The sequence below is a fragment of the Ciconia boyciana genome, chromosome 17, assembly GCF_034638445.1.
Source record: "Ciconia boyciana chromosome 17, ASM3463844v1, whole genome shotgun sequence".
In the NCBI taxonomy this organism is placed as follows: domain Eukaryota; kingdom Metazoa; phylum Chordata; class Aves; order Ciconiiformes; family Ciconiidae; genus Ciconia; species Ciconia boyciana.
The window spans coordinates 10,067,039-10,089,973 of NC_132950.1; the positions used below are offsets into that span (position 1 = coordinate 10,067,039).

Below are 22,935 nucleotides of genomic sequence, written 5' to 3' on the forward strand. Positions count from 1 at the left end.
TTATGACTTATTCTTGTATTACTGAACTTTAACAGTCCAAGTAATGACTATCCACTTCCAAGTTTATAGAAAAATGATTCTGTAGGAGACCTGCTGACTCAGGACAACGGTAAGAGGATACAAACGTCTGAATTTTGGTTTATTGGTTTATAGATAGCACCGGTTGGTAGTGACAGAGCCATTTAGAGCTGTTTATCGAGACACGCCATGCATCTTGGTTGGGAACAGACCGGCCAGCTGCAGAAGGAGAGGCGAGAGCTGGAACCTGCCCGCTTGGCCTTACGCTTCAGGCACGCACCGGGATGGGGCGCGGACGGAAGCACGTACGTGGCATCGGCACTCGCAGCGACTGCAGCGGGACAGCACGGCTCGGCAGCAGCCTGGGCATCACTGCTCAAGTGCAGCTGGGGAATAGGGGGACTTATTTCTATGGGTACTCCTTATCCTCTGAAATTACACCACGATAATCTGAAGAAATGGAACCAATTTCCCTTTAAAAGGACAAAACATAGGGAATTTGCACATTCTTAAAGGGATTTCAATCTATGGGAATGGGATTATATTGATCCCCAAACACCAAGATAGAACCACTTGGAACTTTTTTTTTTTTAAACTTGCATTCTTGGCTGCTAAGACTTTGTGCTGGTGCTTTTATGTTAACAGAAGTTTGTGGAAATACACAAATCCCTTTCACTAATGACTAAACATCAGGAGAGAACGCATAATATCAATAAATCTACTTAAAAATGGGAGTAACATTCCTGAGTAAATCAGCCTCCAGATAAACCTCTACAATGCTACTATTTTATTTTTAAATCACTTTTTTTTGATGAAATCATATTCCTTTAGGATACATTAGTCATAACATGAATGAACGCAGCATTTAGGGAAATGACCGTACTGCACGTGTGAAAATCCAGTGGACTTCCCGCAGTGTGGTTTGGAAGTCCACGTTATCTTGCTTACACCGATCATCCGAGGAACATCTCACCAAGCTACCACTGGCATGGGACCACCTTACGCTTGCTTTCCAGTAGCATATTAGAGATACCACCTAAGTCCCAGAAAACTAATACAGATCATTGCTGTTCATTGTGAAATTTGAGAGTACAGCAATACATAATACAGAGTATCCCAGGCAGCATTTATTACTGGAGTTCATCAGTCATTTGCTGAATCCCCAGTACAAGCAATGGGAGAAATACGAACCTGAAGAACGGCATCAGTTCTTGCTTTTCACTTATCTTAAAGTGCTCATCAGTATGGCATACCTAATTAATGCTTTCAATAGGTGTTAAAAATTCCTACGCTGTAATGCAGTAAATGCATTATGAACAGGCAAAGGCAAGTGGCTATAGTTTAGAAGCACAAAGGTGAGATAATGGCCTTCCACATCACTGAACTGTCAACCTCATTTAGCATAAAGCATGGCATCTGGAGATTTCAAATCATACAGGCGTTTAAAAATATATAGAATGTTAAATTAAATGACAAACATGGGACATGTCACCTTTTAAAGGCAGAAATGTAAAACCAAAGCATATGTTCTCCAACTTCGCTTCAGGATCAGCAATATTTTTGTAACCTCATTAGTTTCTTGACTTGGTTTTAAACATGGAAGGATGGATATACAAATAAGTTGCAGGCCCTCCACGTGATATCCTCAATTATAAGTCAATCCCTACTAGCAAAATAAATGAAGAGCTCTGGGTTTAACTCTTACAGAGAGACTGGGAGGTGAAGACAACAAGGAAAAATTTCTGCAAGCTGTTAGGGATGAAAGTTACTCTGCATTTTGAGCTCTGAATCTAAGAGGCACGTGTAAGTACCTAACTTTCAAATCTACATTTACAAACAAATCCTGCAGCCGCTACATGTGCCAAACTCTCACTGACAACCCCAGAAGTCCCACGCGGTTAGCACACACAAACGGGCCCAAGCTCAGCTACCCTGATCGAGGGCCAGCCGCTGTCTGCAAGCGGTTTATCTGTCTCTGCGTGGCACGGAGCCTAAGCTAATAAACTGTAGCTGGCTCCACGCAGAGCTAGCTCGGGTCTCGGCACCGTGGTCTTGTCACCGCTAGAGCGGGAGAGTGCCGTGCCGAGACCGCCGGGCAGCTCTGCGGGGAGCCAGCCCGCGGGTGACAGCCAGGGCCACGGGGAAGGTGACAAATGCCGCTCCCGAGCGTCACGCAGGTACAGCCGCACGGTGCTTCGGCCGTTCCGCTACCCTCGACAGCCCGGCTCCCCGAGCCCCTGGTAGAGGGAGAGCGGACGGCGCGCACACCCTCACCTGCGTTAGAGGCTGCTGCCCATCTGCCGTATCACTGTACTTCAGTCACATTACATCACTTTAGAGCACGCGTTCAGCACTTCATGGCATGCACAATCTTTCACTGAAGTGTTATTAAAAGGCTATAACTAGGCCAATAAAGCTGAATTTTATTTGTTCACTCACAGCTATGGGGAAGTGGTGCCTGCTGATGACATTAAACAAGACATCATACCCACAATTCAAATTCTTTTTCACTGTATAAGCAGATCAGTTAAAAGTTGCCGATTTAAGAAACAGCAGGGTGGTGCTGAAAAGTAGTCATGTCAGGGTATTACATCAGATAGAGCTGGTGTCCCTCGATCCTCCCCTCCGCACCCCCCATCGAAAAGGATTTTATAGCATGAGGAATATTTGATACTGCCGAACAATCAACAATTAATAGTCTTCCTGAGCCCTGATCCAGAGCATCTTTAAGCACATGGTTGCGCATTCTCCTGAGAACCTGCTTCAGTAAGGATGGATTCTCCTTCTTGGCAGGCACTGTAAGACTAGCACAAACCAACCGCAGTATAATTTTTTTTTTGCAAGCCAGATTTCCCAAAGTTTCAGTCACATGTTTCATTGGAGAGAAAGGAAAAGGCATCAGCAAAACTTTGAAATAAAATCATGAAATAGTGAAGCATTGCTTGCAGTTCAGCTTATTGTGCATGAAAGTTTAAACTTTGCTTTCAACCTCAGTTTTCCAAACATGCTGTCATTCACTATAATATGGGTTAAAAATAAGAGAAAGCAAAGATGAAATGTAAATGATTTAAATGCATGCATATGTTCTTTTGTAAAATGCATAATGCATCTGCAAGATTTTTCCTCATATTTTGGACACAAATCAAGGGGGAAATGGTTCGCTTATGATATAGTGAATTTTTTATCTGACTTCGGTGGTAAAATATACTACCATGTAAATGTTTCACTGTATACTGTTTGTTGCTGCCTTTTTTTTTTTTTAAAGCTTAAATAGGAACACCAAAACCAAAAGACTAACACACAAGTATTTCTCCTCTTCTCCAAATTCTTTCATGGCAACTTTCTGCTTATTAAAAAATCCACCAGCAACACAACTAACCTGGTAGATGATCTATGGTCCATTACTAAATTCAACATTCAATCACAAGTAAGTTTAGAGAATGTTATGCTGACTTTTAAAATATATTTTAAGTGATGGTCAAACAGCATAGCACACAGTGATTTGCTCTGCATTCATGCTGTAAACAAGACAGGTGAATGTCTGAAGAGGTACTTTTTCAATTAATGCAAATTCAGTTAATGGCAATTGTCCTGGTAGCAAAGAGCTAGCAAGACCCTTACTACAACAGTGGCTTCTACTGCTTTTTTGCATCAAGGCAAAACCACGTATGTACTATCTTTCCAGAGGCCTCCTTTCCTGGAGCGGCATAGTCAGGACTCCTTGCAGGGTTCTAACATTAAAAGAGGCTACGAATTACAGAGCTTCCAGTTCCTGTACTGCGTTTCTCACATCAACGGCACCGTAACTTGGAGCAAAGGAAAAGTAACGCAAGAGCCAGTTACCAAAACTAATGCTCAAACCCAACCAGATACTCACGAGCAAGCATTTGGCCTCTGTGCCAAAGCCTAGCAAATTCTACGATTTATCCAGAAATACAGGTGGGTTGTACACAGCCAGGGCCAGCTGCATCTGGGACAAAAGCCCAGGCAAGCGAGCGCGTGGAGGTCCCACTCTCTCCGAGCAGATGTGAGCTCAAGGGAAAGCAGCTGTGCTGGACGCCCCTACAGGTATTCTACACAGCGCACCCTGCGCAAGAGGCACAAATGGTTGCCCGCTGTTGCTGGAGGGAAATATCAGGCAAGAGAAACTTGGCAAGCCTGGGATTTCAGAAGAGGAGGGCCTGCACCCTACTTGACCTGGGGACATAGGATTTTTGATAGGACTATTACAATCACAGAGCTTATAAAATATATTTGGAACGGCTTTCGTGTTGGTTTTGGGATAGCATACGAAGGCCCCAGGAATCCACTCCGAGGCCTTAAATCTGTGGCCAAACTCCAGCAAAAACCATATGTTAGTCATATTACCACCTTTTTCTTTTCCCTGTTCTTGCTCCATTTTAAAGGACCACGCCCTGCGCAGTAAACGAAAGACAGCCTCAGGGCAATAGAGGCTCATATACTGCTTCTCTTATCTGGAGAAATCCTGTGCTAATGATGTGAATAATCCCAAGTCTGCTTTCTGTCATTTACTGACTGTGACCTGCTTGTTTTCACCTTTACAAGGGGAATAGCACCAGGAGGTTTATGTACGCGAAGTACTTGGCTTTACGTGCTCCCTTTAAGACTCTGCGTTCTTTTTGGAAGGAGGCGAGCCCCAGGCAGGCTGTCCCCAGCAGCGGTCAAGATTGCAAGAGATCCCCTGTTTGCAGAGCCCCAACAGCTGGGGGCACTGCCAGCGACTCCGTACTGGCACACGGGCACCGGCCGAGGAGGAGGAGGGCGGCAAACAGGGGCTCCTCTCACCCCGCGCTCCCCTTCCCGGCTCACCCCACACGCCGGCCGCTCTCTGCGGCAACCGCTTGCTGGCACCGGCTTTAGCTTTTTGTAGCACTCCACCCATAGCTAGAGTACTAACCGGCACCCAATTTAGCTTTGGTTCTAATAAAAAGTGAACGTTAGAAGCAATGCAAGCAGCAGATAAAGCACTATTAAAAACTGGCTGGGATCACGCCAGGGATGGAGTCCAAGGCAGGGGGAGGAGCCAAGACAACTGCAAGCCGATGGGTATTTCACAGTATTGGATAATTAAGAAAACCAAAATATTTTCCATCTGTTTTTTTTACCCCTTACGTCATTGAGGCAATAAAATATATACAAGTAAGTACCAACAGACTATATTTCAACTTAGATATAAATGTTTATTTCCAGCAGAGAACATCCTTACTTCAGCAGGGAGAAGAGAGGGTGAGGAGGCTGTGATTGTAACACCCTCAAGGTATTAAACTCCCCCTTAAAATAGATCGAATGCCTGGCTAATTTATCATGCCAAATAGCTCAGTTTTATATGGTGTATACCTAAACCCACACTTCTGCTCACTCATCCATATTACACTCTAATGAACAATAGCTCAAACCTGCTGATTTTAGATTAACTGGTGAAAATAGGTGCATATGCTGACATTACATGAAGAAAACACACATGTGAGGACCAGAGCTCTTGTTTAGAGCTACATTGGTATCGACCCAGACATAGTCTGTGTAGAGTCTTTCCACCACGAGCAGTGGGTTGGACCAGATGAACTCTGAAATCAGATATTAAACCTCTGGTGACTTACAAAAGAACAAGTTTTTGTGGCTCTGGAAATATTAAGAAGTGTCAGACATATTATTACATAGTAAAGTATTATCCACAAACCAATATATTATCAGTAGTATGAGGAAATACAAGCGAGAAGAAAATCAGCAATTCATACCAGAAATTACTTTCAATACGACGCGGGTGGCCAACTCGCACACTGCACCGCCGAGAGCTTAACAGCCGTGCAGTAAACCAGCAGCTTATCAACTCCGTCCTCAGCTTCTCCTTCCTTTTTGTGCAGAGTGTTTTAATTTAAAATACAGCACTATTATCTCACTACTTGGGAAAAAAGCAAAAATCAAACACAAGCCACCATACTTATTGTTAAAAGCTATTTTTGCCATCTAATGGAGAATAAAAAAAAAAAAAAAATCAGCACTCACTATGAAACCAGGAGACATTGCTTAGCAGCTGCCACAAGACTTCCAACTGTTCTTGGAAAACCAAACCCCAAAAACATTCTTGGAGACTGCTTCATGCCCAGTTTTACACCTACAGATGTAACTGCTCTAAAGAGGCCATCACAACCGATCGTATTCAGGTAGTTCCTGTGCTCTAGGGACATGGACATCAAGCCTCTTCGGGTATTTTACAGGCAGGAGGAAGCTGAAGGACAAAAGGAAGAGTCTGCAGAGCCCTGAGGACAAGGGCCGATGTTCTGGAACAGTTCCTGAAAGCAGGAGAGGACAAGTTGGAAGATCTCAAGAGGGCTAGAACTAGCAAACAAACCTGATGATTAAAAACCTAGTGTCTGACAGAGACTGCAGTCCAAAGTGGAGGAGATATGCTTCATTAACTCTTGTTTCAAGCGTATCTAGAGTTTTTTCAATGCAAACATGGAAAATGGTGAGCAAATACTTTGAAGGATAGCCTCATTTAGTGAAATCATTAAATAAGAATGTCTCTATTATAAACTGGAAAACTGTTTCTAAATGAAAGTTTTATCTGAAACAATACTGACTCTAAAATTCATTTGGAGACGGATGTCCAAATACTCTTCTTTTAACTTCCACATCTAATACCTTTTTAAGAATATTTCAGTCTAGATTAATAGATGAGCTTAGAATATATTACACACTTATAAAAATATCAAGATTTGTAAAACAATTCCTTTAAGCACTGTATAAAAAGAGCAGAAACGTCAATGTACACGCTTCTTTGCGAATTCCATACGGTGTGTTATTTCTGTGCAATCTATAAAAACACAAGTACAGACACTGAGGTTTCTGGATCTCTTGTAAGTTTAACAGTAGCTAGGAGCTCTTAGATCTCAAGCTATAATAAATATTGTATCCTACAGGAGCCCATCGGGAATCTCAGCTCGTGTGCTGTTCCATAGAAGATTGTGGTGTCAGATACGATTAGAATCAACACTTTCCACTTACTCGGAACTTTAAAGCTACCTATGCAGAACGTTAGCAACAACTGTTAATGAAAGACAATTACGGGGTACGTACAACAATCTTATGTTCAGAATGAGTTTGCGTTAGCCACCGATACACAAAATACCTATTGTGCATTTTGGATTTTTTTCTCCCCACAAACAAACAGAAGGCGCTTATATGCTCGGACCAGACCATGCTCTAGCACACTGCTATTTTTCAGCTGACAAACCATTATATGAACTGAAGGTGGCTGCCCCAACTGCAAGTTAGTATGTAACACTTAAGCAATAAGACACTCCACTGTCTGCATTAATGGACCACTGGTACATGCGTCAAGTGGGTTGTGTGACATGAGAACAACTGTCTGTGAGCAAGAGGACTGCACCAATGACCATTAACGTGGCCCCCGGAGGCCTCACTGCAACTTATCTTCATATATAAAGAAAAACCCCATTACCTTGTATTTGGTTATTATGTTGGTTAGGTCACAGTTATGCTTTCGTCTAGCTATGACATCAACATGGAAATTGCTGGATTTCTTGTTTGTCAAAGTTCCCTGTGAACTATCAAAAATCACATTAGCAAGATGAACAAGGTGATCAGCCTTTGGGGGATTAAGCACCTTGAGTAACTTAAGCTGCCTGAAGTCAAATTCAGCCTAACACAGCAGTGTCTAGAAATTGGTGATTTTTGATTTTCACTTGCATCTGTGAAACTAACTTGCATGTTGCAGCATTTTTAGCTGGTGGACACTTACGTGTCAAAGCACAACCATCGTGGAAGAGATGAATTGCTTCAATTACTACAAGCCTCCTCAGGTAAACCAAAGGCAAACTCGGATGAGGAGTTACAGTCCCCTCTGTCACTAGCAGGGCAGCAGCTACCGCACATCACTACGTCACGCTGCACAGAGTGAGCTCCCATCTCCAGAACCGACAGCCTAAACCCACCCACAACCATCACAGGGAGGCAAAAATAAATCAGTATATAACGATTCTGCTGCCTTTCAGTCACTGTTCCCATGCCCTGCTTCTCTAGTATACTTCTCCTGCCTACAGAAAACACCCACCAGTGTTTCAAGACATTAATGCTACTCCATGTATCCCTGCAGCTGAGTCTTTTCCCAAGCCAGGCAATGATCCAGCAGCAAGTGCCCAGTCAGTAGTGTCAGGTCATTTTAATTTCTCTTCACATATCCACAGTCTATAGGGCATAGCTGTTTCTAGAAGTAATCATGTATACTGCATTGGCATCTTGGAGCCTGTTGAAGTCAGTTCTGTCTTAAGGGTCTCTTCAAAAATCATCAGATAACATTTTCTCAAATTAGATGAAATAGATCAAGTTGAAAAAATCTAAGTATGAGAATTTTGCATTATGCAGCTCACGCACACACACATATTTAGCAAGACAGACGAACAGGATGGAGAGAGTACGAGCGCATGCAAGCGTGTGCTATTGCACCGAGAAAACAAAAAACCCCTGAGCATATCCCACAATGTATCACTATTCTAGGAATAATACATAAGATGCTTTTCAAATAAGTAACATAATAAGTGTTTTCCATAGATATCGTATTAACAAAATTTGCTCAGAAGTTATTCCAGGAAAGAACCATAAAACTTAAACTCATTTAAATTTAAGCTGACAGAATGTAGAAGTACAAAACAAGCAGTGCTGGGTGCGTGTTTCTGCTGTTACTAAACCGGTGATGCCCTCTAAGAGCAGCTTGTTATATGACCATTATTAAAACCTCTCAGCTGCTGTGAAGAATAGACCAAGGGCCAAATCTCTTCCTTGGCTTCAAAGCTCAGCATTATACTCAGAGGACCTGAGTGGAATCTCTATCTGCAACAACAAACTACCTTTATACCATCCAGGTAATTACAGGTTCAGGTCAAGGACTCCAGACCATATTGATTACATCTCTCTGCAACGAGGACCCTCCAGCGCTGGCCGGCTCCACTCAAGCAGGGCAGCTCAAGTATCCGCGACGCCAGGACTCCCCGGGCCCTACCAGCACCCGTAATGGGAAACCAGCGGCCGCTCAGGCCTGTCAGTTATTGCCTGTGGCAACAAGGACAGCCTGGGAATTCATAATGTTGGTGACTTCATCTGCCAGCTGCATTCACACATCTTTACTACCTGAATAACTGATCTCCACTACTCCAAGGCAGCACCTTCTGCTGTACAGCATTTCGGAATAAATATTTCATCGCACGTACAACAGAAAAGAGCTCAGATGGTTTAAGGTGTGACAGCAGAAGTGTTTATTAAATTCCGAGTGAGAGCATTGCTGGACAGTAAAAATTTGTCCCATGGTCCCTATCTCACAGGTGTGGTGATGAACAATAAAAGATCCTTCACAGGCAGAGGGGAGGGAGGGAGGGGAGGCAAACTCCATCCCCCACAAAACCCAAGTCAATTCTTCTGTTCATTAAACCCTCTGCAGGCAACAAGCTATCTGTCCATGCCCAGCCAGTCGCACACAAAAGAAAGGGAAGTACTAAATTACAAGCCAATTTTAAGTGGGCATTGATTGAAGTAACCAGAAGAGAGCTTAGTATTGTCAGGGTTTCATACAACAGTAATAAACAATCTTCATTAAAAAATGATGTGCGCATCCCTAAGAAGCACAGCACGTGCCAGGTTCTAGAAAAGAACATAAAGGTTCCCCCCGCACCACACACGAAGAGAAAAAAAAACGCTCAGGATCTTTTTCTTCTACAATTTAGTTTTATCCATTAAAATCCTTCCCACTCTAACTTCAGTATTTGTCCTAAGCAAGAAAGGAATTGAGACCTCCTCCACGCAGGCAAGGAAAAGGCTGATGCAAAACAGAGATCAGACAACTTCTTTGTCAACGCTTTCCTACTCTGCTGACAATGCAACAAAATCATTACTTGACTGACGGATAAGTGTCAAAAACCTCTTTGTATGAGGGAATAAACAAGGCTTTTCATAAACACACACACAGATGCGCACACTTTTTTTAACTGAGCAGGATTGAATTAACAGCTATGACTGAGCGTACCTGAATACCTGAGCCCTTCAGCACATTTGTTACAGTTTAAGGGAAACACTTGCCCTTACAGACTCAATGCAGCTGTGCGATCAAATTTACTGTGATCAGGAACTGCTGCAAAATCCTTTCTCTAGAGGTTTTCTATTTCTGAAAGTTCAGAGTTGTTGTTCCATACAGGTATCCTAACCTTCCTAGACCTTTTAATTTCTGCATTATTTAGTAGTAGTGGAGTTCTATAAGGTTTGATTTTCAGGTATGTAACGTATATGACATGCATCATTCATCCACAGGTTATAGTATAAAAATTCAGAAAGGTGCCTGGAAATATTCAATCGCATGTCTAGCCTATGCTTATATTTTCTAGATGAGTCTCCATCATTCCGTAGATATCCTCAGCTAGCCGAAAATCATATCTAAAGCTAGTCACATCAAAGAAAGGAACAGCATTCAATGTATACAGGTAATGTAAAGTTTTCAAGTCATGCCTGGAGAGTGGTCTTCTGAAATAGAGCCAGCTCATTCTGCAAGAACTATTTTTTTTGTTGTTGTCGCACTACAGATTTCTGTCGCAGGGTTGGTTGGTTTGGTTGTGTAAAGAGCGTGACCTTCAGCTGCAGCATCTCCTGCAGACAGGGCACTTGTAAGGTTTCTCTTCCATCCCTGGCGCCTAATAGATTCTTAAAACATAACCTGACTTACTAAGAGTTACCCCACCTTTGTTAAACCCAATGCAACCGGCCGACAGCCTCAGCACTTCTTCGGAAAGGATGGACACACGAGCACACACGCCTGCTTGCTACACACAGCGTGCATTTACTATGTGTACAGTAGTGGTCCTTTTGCTGCATTATTAGTAAAGGCTTCCTGCTTTATACAGCTTTAAACTCAGTGTTGTCCCTTTAACATTTCTAACTGTCAATCTGGAATAGCATCTGGAATTACAGTGCATTTCATCCTTGAGGGTATATTCTCTCTCTGATGCATATGACTAAAATGTGTGCATTGAGGGACAAATGTCCAGTAGCTTTAGGTGACTACATTTCTGCAAACTTTTCTTAAAGATTTGATTAAGCAAACAAAAAAAAAAAACCCCAAAACCACTAACAGAGAATATCTTAGCAGAATTTTAAGTCGAGATAACCATATTGAAATACACATTTTTTACATTTATCCAAGTAATCTTTACAGGTACAACCATCCACCTTGAAAATGCCATTGCAAACTTTCATGACTGATTTTCATGTATTGGAGTTTTGTGCTTTTTAAATGAAGATTTTTGCAAATGATCTTGTGAGAGAATATTGTCATTTGTACACCACAGTTTTATAGGCATGTGAAAATCACGATTAAAAAAATTACACAAATTTGAGAGTTGTCACCAAGGGGGGAGAAGGAAGGAAGCTATCAAGAATGGCAGAAGAACAATGGGAGATGATAAACATGTACTTGAAATCTTTTGATAGGAAGAAAAAGTGATGGAGTTAGATAAGAAGAGGCGCCACGCTGGTTGCATCTCTAAGCAACAGGCAATCAAACAGCCAGATAAGCATCTTCATAAAGTGCAACAGACTCGAATGCATGGGTCATAACTGAAGAATCACTTCCTGGTTCAGCTTAGGTAGTAAAAATTTATGACCTACTTAAAATCCTTCAAACCTAAAAACGTATTTTCCAATAAATTTGTTTTCCATGAAGAATGTAAGCCATTTAGGGCATGCCTTGGTAACAGCAGGAAATGAGAATACTTACAGTAGTGGACTATAACACAAAAAATGCAATGCTGTACGTGAACAGCATTTAAAATAAAACCTGCAGGTTCAGAGCTGAGCTTAATGTCATTTTCTGCACATCTCAAAGGTGGGAAGAAAACAAAGTAAGCATAAAATACTCTTCTTCCCTTTGCTGGGCTCGGTTACAAGAATAGCACGAGATCTCAAAAAACAGTGCATGTTTTTTCTTGTGTCTCCTTTACTCCGTAACAGAATTCACACACCTATACCATCACACATAATCTGGCATATCTACCCTACATTTGGAGCAATAATTTCTGCATGGGAAAGGACAAGGATCAGGCAATATGAAAACTGCAAATAGATGGTAAAGTCCCCGAATCAAAAATCAATTCAAATCCAAACTGTCTGGCAGGGAGGTTAAATAAAATACTGCTATCAGCATGTCCCTAACAAAATCCATGTATTGTTTATAAGAAACTTATGAGGTGTTATAACAAAACTGAGTCACTGCTGTACAGTAAATATATTTTCAGTGTCATAACAATGTATACAGTTGACTTTGGCAATTTTAATACGGACACACATGTTAAAGGCATTACCAATAGAGCTTCATCACATTCACATGAGCCATTTCATATTAAGGCCCCATCCACGCTACAGGAAAGGTTGTTTAGCATAGAAGAGGTACGGTCCTACGTGGTTCATTGTTTCTATTGTAGATGGAATAACACAGTTTTAGAATGTGTTATGGTTACAGAATGGTTATATTTCAGAATTAATACGCATCCCTGCTATAGGTAGTGGCACTGCTCCGTTCATACACAAGAGGAAAAAGAAAAAAAACAAACCCTGATAAGCCAGGTATCTCTATCTGTATCAGCTGGCATAGTCACGTTGATAGTGAAGAACAGCTATGCCATTAATCACTCTGAATCTGAAGTGTCAGATAACCAGACAGAAGCACTCCTATAACTCAAGCTTTCAGCCTTTTCGGGGTAATGGGCATAGATGACCTTGTCCAAAAAAGTCATAACTGATGCATTTATGTTTTCTTGTGTATCAAACACTTATTTTCAAAATTACTTTGCCATGTACTAAAACAAATAAAATTCCCTTTAAACAACCAGCATCAGATGTTTGTCTAAGTTCAATGTGAATTAATTTAACAAGTTTTAAATATTTGAAAATAGAATTTATAATGACAATCCTCAATACCCAAAATAAATTTAGTTATTATTGAACTCAGTTATAAACACATCTAAGAAATATCCTGTAATACCCAAATACATTAATTTGGCAAACAATACAATATCTTGGACTTAGAATTTATATCAATAGCAAACAGAGTCTGGAACAGGAGCTTTTATTTTAAGTCTCTTTGAAACAACCTTCAGAAACCAGTTTCTGTATGTGTTACAGTCTCTTTTTACAGTTTAACCTCAATCCAATCAGCAGTCTCCAGGGATTTTCAAATCACTAAAGATTAAAATCCTCTCCGACTTGACTGTTTGACTAATGCTGTGTGTTTAATAATTCTACTTGTGAGAGATTTTATTTGACAAAATCCTGCTGTGTGGACCCTTCAGAGGCTGTACAGCTGTACTAGAATATAAAGCTCTGCTGTCCTGGTTTCTTTATACAGACTATACCCTGCCACCGAGAAAAAAAGAAGAAAACTTTATAGTATATATATATTACTATGTTGATATTAACATAACCAATGTAGTATTAAATTTACACACTCTTTTAGAGCAGAGTAGTGAAAATGTGCCTCTTACACAAACATTAGATAAACTATCCTGTTGTCTTGACTGTTCACAGAAATCAATTACGTTTATGATTACATTTCAATGAAAGCTATTTTATAAATGAGATGGAACTGTAATATTCTGTGCTTTAGGCATTCATTAATAAAAGCATTTCAGTGTTAGTATTTGCAAATATTCTGCTTTCTAGTTTAGGCAGTTTTTAGCATTCTATAGCTCACGTTAAACTTAATGTAAATATTGCGTTCATACCTTACCACAATGCTGTGACTTCAGATTTGAGCGGTAAGAGGAAAAAAAAAGTCATCATTATGGTAGCTTTCAGTAAGTATTCATATAAGTCAGCACTTACCCTATTGTGCAGCTGAAAATCATGATCTCCTTTTAAGTATATGGCAATGGTTAGTAAACACGTTACCAGACAAAAAAAGACAAGATTGATGAGTGCCATGAATATCAAAGAAAACATGAAATCAACACGTTTCTACCTGAGGTAGCATCAATCACTGTTGAAACTCCTCTGCGATCAGAAACTGGACGCGATGACCCCGGCATGCTAACAGGTTCTGAACGCACTGGCTGAATCCTAAATAAGAAGTTATAGTTACCACCTGTGTCAAGATCATTGCTCCTGAGGGCTGTAATTAAATCACAAACCTGAATCAGCTGAACCAATTAAGCAACTATTTATTTTTAAATCAGCCAACTGTTGAAAACTTCTGTTTTCCGTTGCTTTGTGGAGCTAAGATCTGGGTAATCCCTCCAGAGACAGACTGAGACTCTACACAAAGTGAGTATCCCCAAACTAGGTCTCAGACATGAGGTCTCAGAAAGCCCCAAAGGAAAAAGCTCACTCTACCCAAACTGGTTAAAAAGCCTCTATCGCCCTCCTGAACAGCAGCATTTTCTTTGTCCATTTAGGAGAAGAGACACATTTGTAATTGTCTATTCCTTTTGTAACATATATCTATATTCATTTTTTAAAAATTTCTGCTTGCTTTCTGCATATGTATACATATATACAATAAAAAAATTAATATATTTGACAGCTATATCCTTACTTATGGGAGTCATTACGTGTGGGGAGAAATCACACATTTCAAAACCATGTATTTTCAGTCCAAGGACAATCTGCCCAGTTTTAATGGGATTAGTCATATTATCCATCTCTCTTGTTTTACTCGTAAGAGGTTCAGACAGAGTCCCAAACACTCCAAGTCCATACCACAGAACTTTGGACTTCAAATCACATGCAGAGTCAGAAGCATGGAAACTCGTTAAATCTTGAGCGTTACTGGGCAGGACACAGAAACACATGGTCCATAAAGCACTTCTACAAAATCACTAGCTATCAGGAAATATAAACCCACATTTACCTTCACTCTCCTTCCTTCCCTTCCCTAGGCCCCCTCCCTGACCTCAGTTTCAAATCAGCCACTGTCCAAAACCAGATCAATTAAATATATGAAAAAGAATTACAAGGAAGGAAGCAAAGGAAGGGAAAAAAAAACAGGGAGGGGGAAAAACATTTCAGAAGTTCACTTACTGTTCCAGCACACTGACCACTTCACAGTCAGCATCTAAATCTATGGCATAAAGCTCCCACTCATGTCTGAGAAAATGAATTTATTAAGGAATGCAGAAACTGTGAAAGCCAAGATGACGCTGAGCAAGGCCACCAGACTTTGTACTGTCTTTCACTGTCATTTACCCAAGAAGGGGCAGCAGAAAGGAATCTAACCTGCTTGGCCTGGATGAATCTTTATTGTTGTCGAGTCACACGCTCTTCTAAGACTTTCATCTGGACAAGCCTGACGAAAACTATTACAGATTCTACACAGATGGCCTCATTGAAGCACGAGGCAAGTTATTCACACGACAAAAGTGAAACTGCTTGGAAATTGGTTTTATTTTTACCTGAGACTGTTGAGATCAAGATCATCTGTATCAAAGTCCAGAAGAGGCTGCGGGGTATCACTTGGACCGTGCGACTGCAGCACTGAAGAACTGGATGAAATGACGGTCGTTTGGCCTGAGGGATGGATTGTTTTGAACTGGAACTGTGGGCCCATCCACAGGCGTCGATGAGGCCCGGTGTGAGTCACTATTTCGACCTGTGGGAAGATGGGGAAATGCTTAACAAAAAACTGCAATATATTGAATGGTTCCTTCAATACACTGAACCCCCAGAATCCTGCTGTTCTCAAGCAAAAAGAGTGTTTTGTGCCCTCAGTTCGGAGGAACACTGGACAAGGGAAAATTCAGAATGCCTTCGCTAGAGAGCGATGCTCTAGCCAAAGCCGAGAGCTTCTTGTGGAGCCTTGAAAGCCCTTGAACCACCAGCTTGAGGACATTGCACCCCAGTTCTTAAACTGTTCTGAAGACTGACACCCCATCCCGGCTATCACTTCACCTGATCCTGTTTCATTCCTCCCCTTGCCATTATGAAATACACACTATAACTCAAATGCTAAAAAGCTACCCCTGCGGTGTAAGAAACAGGGGAACACGTTTCTGTCTGCATGTACATGGAGCAGACAGAGGAACTGAAAGCCTACCTTCCCCAGATAACCTCAGTCCTGACCAGGTCAAGGGATGCACTTTTTAAAAGCAAGCTGTTAGAGCTTTGTTACGGCTGCTTTCTAAAAGTTCACACATTAAACAGCGCTGCTTCACATGGATATAGTGCGAACCGTACTTCAAATCAAAGCTCATAATTACTGCTGGCATATCTGAGGATAGCGCTGGCAGAGACCATCTTGCTGGAAAGCAGCAAGATTTGTAACAGAGAGCAATGTGAAGTGCGCCGTGAGACGCTGAACAGCCCGGGTCCCACTCACTACTAGGCAGATGCAATATAAACATATATGTGCAACGCATGGAGTTTGGAAGGGCAGCTACACACACCCATATATATATATTCATTTAACCAAAACTCCAACAATTACAATAGAAGGGTGTTTGCTTGCAATGAACAACCTCATATACATTAAGTAATAGGTGTATATGAGATATGTATCTGTATGTATGTTTATGTGCAGATATACACCCAGACACAGAAGCTTCTCAGTTCCATGCCTACTTCCAAAAGGCACAGAGAATACAGACGGTGTGCCTAACTAACAATAATTTCAAATATTCAGATTTTCCTCTTTTTCTCATCCTCCCAGTGAGAATCTAAATATGAACTTTCGAAAAATAAGTTATTTCAGTAAATGAAGCATCCAAAATATCTTTAAAATGTCTTTTCACGCTGATAACTATAAACCTGATGAGTATCAATTCTGGCAAACTCTTAAATAAGCCAACTATAGGAATACAAACAACCATGAAAATTTGAGATGGTAACATTGTTGGAAACGAATATGATCAGGAAAATTCAGCCTTGCAAATAAAAGGGTAAACAAAGCATAAGTCTTCTGTAATACAATTTTAAAAATCAAAAAGAGCCTTTAAAGATCAGAAAAAGGAAATATGAAATGAAAATATTGAGCTCTGGTGAACGCATACTTTTAAGATGACAAAAATAGACTATTAATTTCCTATCAATTTCTGCTAAAACAATGATCAGCTTCACAGCAAAAATGCAATTTAGTGAGGAAATTAATGAAAACATTTTTTTGTATATATATGACATAGATGTGTGCTAGTAGCAATTCTTAGCTCTTTAAGATGCAATTTTGAACACTGGGTAATGTTCTTCTAAGTTCTCTGCTAATATAAGATGACAAATGCACAGCCTTTTTAGCACTATTTCCATCTTTGCATTTATCTTAGTGTAACTCAGATTGACTGTAGATGGTTCTGAGGCAAGTAGCTTTTATGTAGCAGTGTAAATTAGGCCACAGATAAAGTAATCTGTGTATTTTAAGCTTGAAACCATCAGTGTCACAGAGCCGAGAGGTAAACAGATGCCTTTGCAATTTTACTGAGGCTATGGCCAGATGTTCCTATTCACTCTCCTGTTGTGTGCAGGACAAACATATTGTATCTACTTCACACTGACAGCACACATTACCCACTGTTCTAATTGAAAAGTTGAAGTGAAGGGCAGTGTTTTTTCACTGCATGCTGTTACTGTTGATAACAACACTTTAATTTTGAAAAACATACTTGCACTTTAGGCCTAATCTAAAGTGGCTTGCTTAGAGAATGCTAGCATCTTCATGCTCAAAAGAGCTATCATCACTCTTTTCACTTAGCAAAAATTAAACATTCCGGAAGCATTCTCTGAATTATCTGTGTTCTGGGACATCACTTGGGATTTATTTTTTTTTTCCTTATAAATACGTTTACTCTTCTGGAGGGATAGGTGATGAAGTTCAAGCAGCCTGAAGTTCCTTTCATATTTTATATCTTCCAAGAATTAGTAATAAACCAACCCCTATAATGTAGGTTTACCTTACTCTCTTTTTCCCGAGGTTGCCCACTACACCAGAAAGTCACCAGAACAGTACAATAAGCTAAACCATCCGAACAGTACTGGAGAGGACAGGTAGAAAACTACAGGTGAAATTTTGGCCCCTATGAGCTTGGTGATAAAATTCCTCTTGACTACCTTGATTGAGTAGTTTCTCCATCTCTATGCTCGGACAAATTAGAGACAGCATAAGCAAATAAGATACATCAATGTGCAGCCACATTTGAAAACTGAGGCCAGGTAAGTGGATTCACATGAACAGATTCCCCAATGAATGCTGCTCCCGGACTGGTACATGTGGAAACCTAACTTCTCATTTTAGGAAAATGCTGTGTATGATTTATTCACCAGTGGGAAAAGCAAATCACATCCATGAATATTTCATATTTATGCCATACACCCCAGCAACACATTTAATGCATTACTCCCATAACAACATTGTTCTTAAACCAAAGGAAACCCACCTAATTTGTCAGGATGAATTCCATGTACCAGGTACCCTGTAATCGCTTTGGTAAATACATTTGTAATTTTTATTTATTTATTTCACTCTAACCTTTTATTTCTAACAGGAACTACCTCTCAGAGTATTATTCATGCCCTACATTCTTAAACTGAAGTTAGGTTTTGAGCCAAATAGTCAGGTATGTATTGAGTTCTTAAACTACAAAGATTTAACCTCATATAAAAATATTCCACCAAGCAGGATCATTTTAAAGCACTATAGTATTCGTATCTAGCCATAACTCAAAGGAATTATCGGTAGGAAATGCAGTAACTGATAACCAGAAAAAGAAGGAAGTAAACCAGTTAATCTACCATTTTTATGTTAAAATGCTGTAAGTATAGCACAGGTCACAACTGAAAAGGCATCGTCATTTTGCCAAGCCAACTTCCTTTATCCATGTCTGAAAAGGACCGTGTCAGGAGAAAAAGGTGGAGAGGTAACTTTCTGTTGCCAACTTAAACTTCCTACTTCATCCTGAACTTCCCAAGGATGTGACTTGTGCCAGTAATGATGGGGGCTTTATATGGTTTTTAATATAGCTTGTATAGTTTGTATAAAATGTAAAGGCTGTCAAATTCATACCACATTACGTCAGGAGTGAAGTCAGTTTTACACACAGCAATACCCACGGCCTACTGGAAGCTTACTTTCCATTTTGAGGAAAGTTATGAATTTTACTTCCAGTGGATACTATTACTGTTTCACTCCTGAACTGGAACTCCCCCAAAAAGCATACCTGTGAAAGCCACTCTTCATCCTCTTGCCCGCTGTGGTCAGATGCTAAGCTGTCGTACGACTCGTGTCGAGTGATCGGGCCAGGGCTCCCCGGTGGAACCACTGAAAAAAACAGAAAATTGAAAAATCAGATTTAGTGTTAAATGCTTTTAAAAAAAGCTTTCTCAGTAAGTTATTGGTACAGCACCGTATATGTTTTCCTAAATCTGTGACAGTATGTTGGAGCACAGAAAGAGCTCAAATATTGACATCAAAAGTGATGAGAAGGTTTCTGTTCTTTGACTTGAATGTATACACACAGCCAGTACGATAACCCAATTGGCTCTTCTTCTTTTAACCTTAAGTAGTTAATGAACATCCAGAACAGCCCAATACCGATGACAACCATCCGTCTCGAGGAGTTTAACACTGAGAAATGCCACTGTCAATGAGGTAAGCCTTTTCTACAAACTTTTCAGAATTTGAACTATGCTAAAGCACACTAACAACAGCTATCCTGAGGCACAGGTACAGGTACTGACTTCGAACACAGACTATTTCCAAGACTTCGTTAACTGAATTATCACTCTCATTTTGACATTAATGTAGTTAATTGAAAGCTGGCTTCACAAACAACTTGATTTTTAGGATTTGACTTTTTTGCAATTTAACTGGAAGTGCTTCATTTTCATCTTAGTGTCACCTTTTCATTACAGTAGTAACAATATATTAATTAAGAATCCATAACAAAGCAGAATTTGATGTTTAATTTGCTACAAAGACTAAATACTGAGATTATCTCACTGGACTGTAAAATACCAGAAATTCTGTATTCGAGTGTTGCATTGCATTATAGAAATACTGCATAACAATTTTGGACAGGTAAGAAAAACACTTTTTTCAGCTGCAGGTGACACTGATAACTAGCAAGACATATTAGTTCAAGCTGAGGGACAAATTCATCAGTGGCTATTAAACACGACAGTCCAGCCACAACCTCCAAGAAGCCCATAGCCTCCAAACTCCTGGATGCTGGAGCATCTCCTTCCAGTCACTACCAGAGAGCCGAGGCTGGGTAGATTTTTGCTTTGACTCAGCATCAGATCTGTTCACAGTGCTCATCAGCAAACCTTTTCTTGACAGCACCATGAAAATCCTACATTACTATAACTGCTTAAATACCTAAGTCTCGACTGTTTTCAAAAGAGTGGTACAAACAAATTACCTCCATTCACAGAGCACAACTAAGTTAATTTTGTTCGTCTAGTCACTACTCTCATTTGTCTTCATATGGACTCACTGCAACAGGAAAATCCAAGTTCTTCAGCTCTGTAGACTGCATGATATCCAAACCTACTTTTAAAACAATTACCACATATACATACAGCTTTGGGGAAAATCACAATTTAGTGTTCAAATGTTACCACAAAAAAGAGAGAGAATCGTAGACTCATTATTGTAAAGATCAATATTTCATGATTCCTGGTCCTTGAGCCATTTAAATATGTTAGCAAAGCTTACAGTCGAGCTACTTTACTTTCTGTGGCAGTAGCATTACATTGCTCTAACTAAAACTTCACACTTGAGAAAGCTGAGAGTTTAGAAAAAGCAAAATGCAAGCAAGCACCCCAGACAATAAGGCAGGTGGTATTTTTCATTTTCTTGTACCTGCTTACTGTCAGGGGCCTGTTGGAGGCCTGGATTCAATACCAGGAAACCATACCCGCTTTGGGGGAAGAGCAGACACCACAAAAGCAAATTAAAAGAAGCGAATGCAACAATGGCATGTTTACTTTGGTAAAACAAGAGAGTTTTATGCTACAGCATTCAAATACCGGACAATCCTAAAATTAAAACCAATATTTTTATATTCACGTAATCTAAAAATGACTCAGTTTTTAAAATTGATTTTCAAAAACTGTATTATTACAGGGTTGACCTTTATGTGTCAAGTTTCCATCCACTACAAATTTTTACAGCCATGTTGTAAACCCCTAATAATAGGAGTTTATAATGGCAAAGCAGACACAATGGTAACCATAAATACAGAACGGCGCCTCTACAATATAAACAGCACGGCGTTTTCATAAATCCATACACTATATGAAATAAAGGGATTTTCATCCTGTTTGTATAAGCGGGTATCTGAGCCCAACCTCAGCTATGGAGCCATTTCTAACACCTCTGTATCACAGTGTGTCCTTATTCTGAAACCTGCAATATACCAAATTCAGTTCAGGGCCTAACTTATTAAAGAATTATTTAAAGTGCTATATACATTAGGACATATTCTTACAAAGTGTCAAGTTTTTCCCATGAGATACTATGCATCTGCCATATTCATTGAAATCAATACAATTTGTGCCTGCACGTATGTGTACGCACACACCTCAGCAACCACAGACGTTATTTCAGGATTGTGCATTCATCAGTTTTCAAGATAATATAGAAACTACGTTCATCTGCTTCATTACAACCGTGGCAGACCTAATCAATGACTTACGGATGTGTCTCTCCAGCCCATATCAAACTCATATTAAGAAAATACACATACCTTCCTGGATTACAAACAGCTGACGATTCACAGTCAACATCTGAATAAGAAACCGTAATGCCCACACATCTTCCTTACCGGTAAAGTTTATATTTGAAACCGATGAAACAAACACATTATTTTGACACGTTTTGCCGTTGCCCTAATCTTCCCCATATCTCCTGACTCTCCTACAATAAATTCTACTGACTGCAGTAATGCCTGTTTCTGAGGGCACAGCTGATCAACTGCAGGCTTTCCTGTTATTGAACTCTGCTAACAAACTGTTCATGACTCTAGCAGATGTTTTTGCTTTCAAACCAACGGGAACTTTATGGACTGTTCTGAATTTTTTTTGTTCTTTCTATCCCAGGGGCAACTACTAGAGCTGTCAAGATTAGGGAAGCTGCTATTCAGTGACTGGCTGCAAAAACGCTAGCCCAGGGAGCAGCATCCACCCTGCTTTGTCGCCGTATTTCTCCCTTGCGTAATACTCTTACATTTTACTGGAGATTCAAGACGGCTTTACAGTGAAAAAGAAATTCAAACTGAAGAAGAGTTTTGGTCCTACGCTGTATGCCTTTTCCTGAGGAATCACAGCTTTGCATAGGTCTTGCAATAACACACGCGTCAGTGCAGCTTCAGAGCGCAGCATTAACTCTTTCTACCAAGAAGTGACGACATGTTGAATTCCACGAAAAAGCTCTGCCTTAGAGTTCACCAGCAGGGCAACAGTGATAAAGCCTTAGCTGAGGTCAAACCTCAGTAATTTATTTTGCTATTTAATAAAATAGCATTTATGTACCACACCTATCACAAAAGCAGGCATTTAAAGAGAGTCTGGTTTTGATACCAGGATCCCATAACCATGGTCCCAGCCTTACCACAGGCAAAGCAAGCTCCACTCCCACTGCCCTTAGTGGAAGCATGCAGTGTTTTGTGAGATATGACCTTATGAGACAAGTGATCTTTGCTGGAGATCTGCCATCGCTGTACTGTTTATTACAGATACACATATGGTCATTTTTTTCAAGTTAAAAATGGACTTGAAGTTATAGGAACAAATATGTCCTAAAAATGTAAAACCGATTCTTTCTTCATTTCTGGGTCACACACCTCTTGCATTGGTATCAAGTTCCAAGATGAGATTAATTTAAGTCCGGAGGGACATTTCCAGGAATTTGAGCTCAAAAGT

At 40.3% G+C, this 22,935-nt stretch overlaps 1 protein-coding gene across 13 annotated transcripts in view; it reads right to left on the minus strand.

Annotated features, from left to right (window-relative positions):
- The window catches only part of BCAS3 (BCAS3 microtubule associated cell migration factor), a 375,222-nt gene that overhangs the window by 184,866 nt on the left and 167,421 nt on the right, over positions 1-22,935 (minus strand). For all 13 annotated transcript variants that reach the window (XM_072882059.1, XM_072882067.1, XM_072882058.1 and 10 more), the window contains 3 exons: positions 19,230-19,330; positions 15,483-15,679; positions 14,054-14,151 (listed from right to left, as the gene is read on the minus strand). In XM_072882059.1, the coding sequence (XP_072738160.1) occupies positions 14,054-14,151; positions 15,483-15,679; positions 19,230-19,330 (396 nt within the window). The remainder of the gene's footprint in view (positions 1-14,053; positions 14,152-15,482; positions 15,680-19,229; positions 19,331-22,935) is intronic.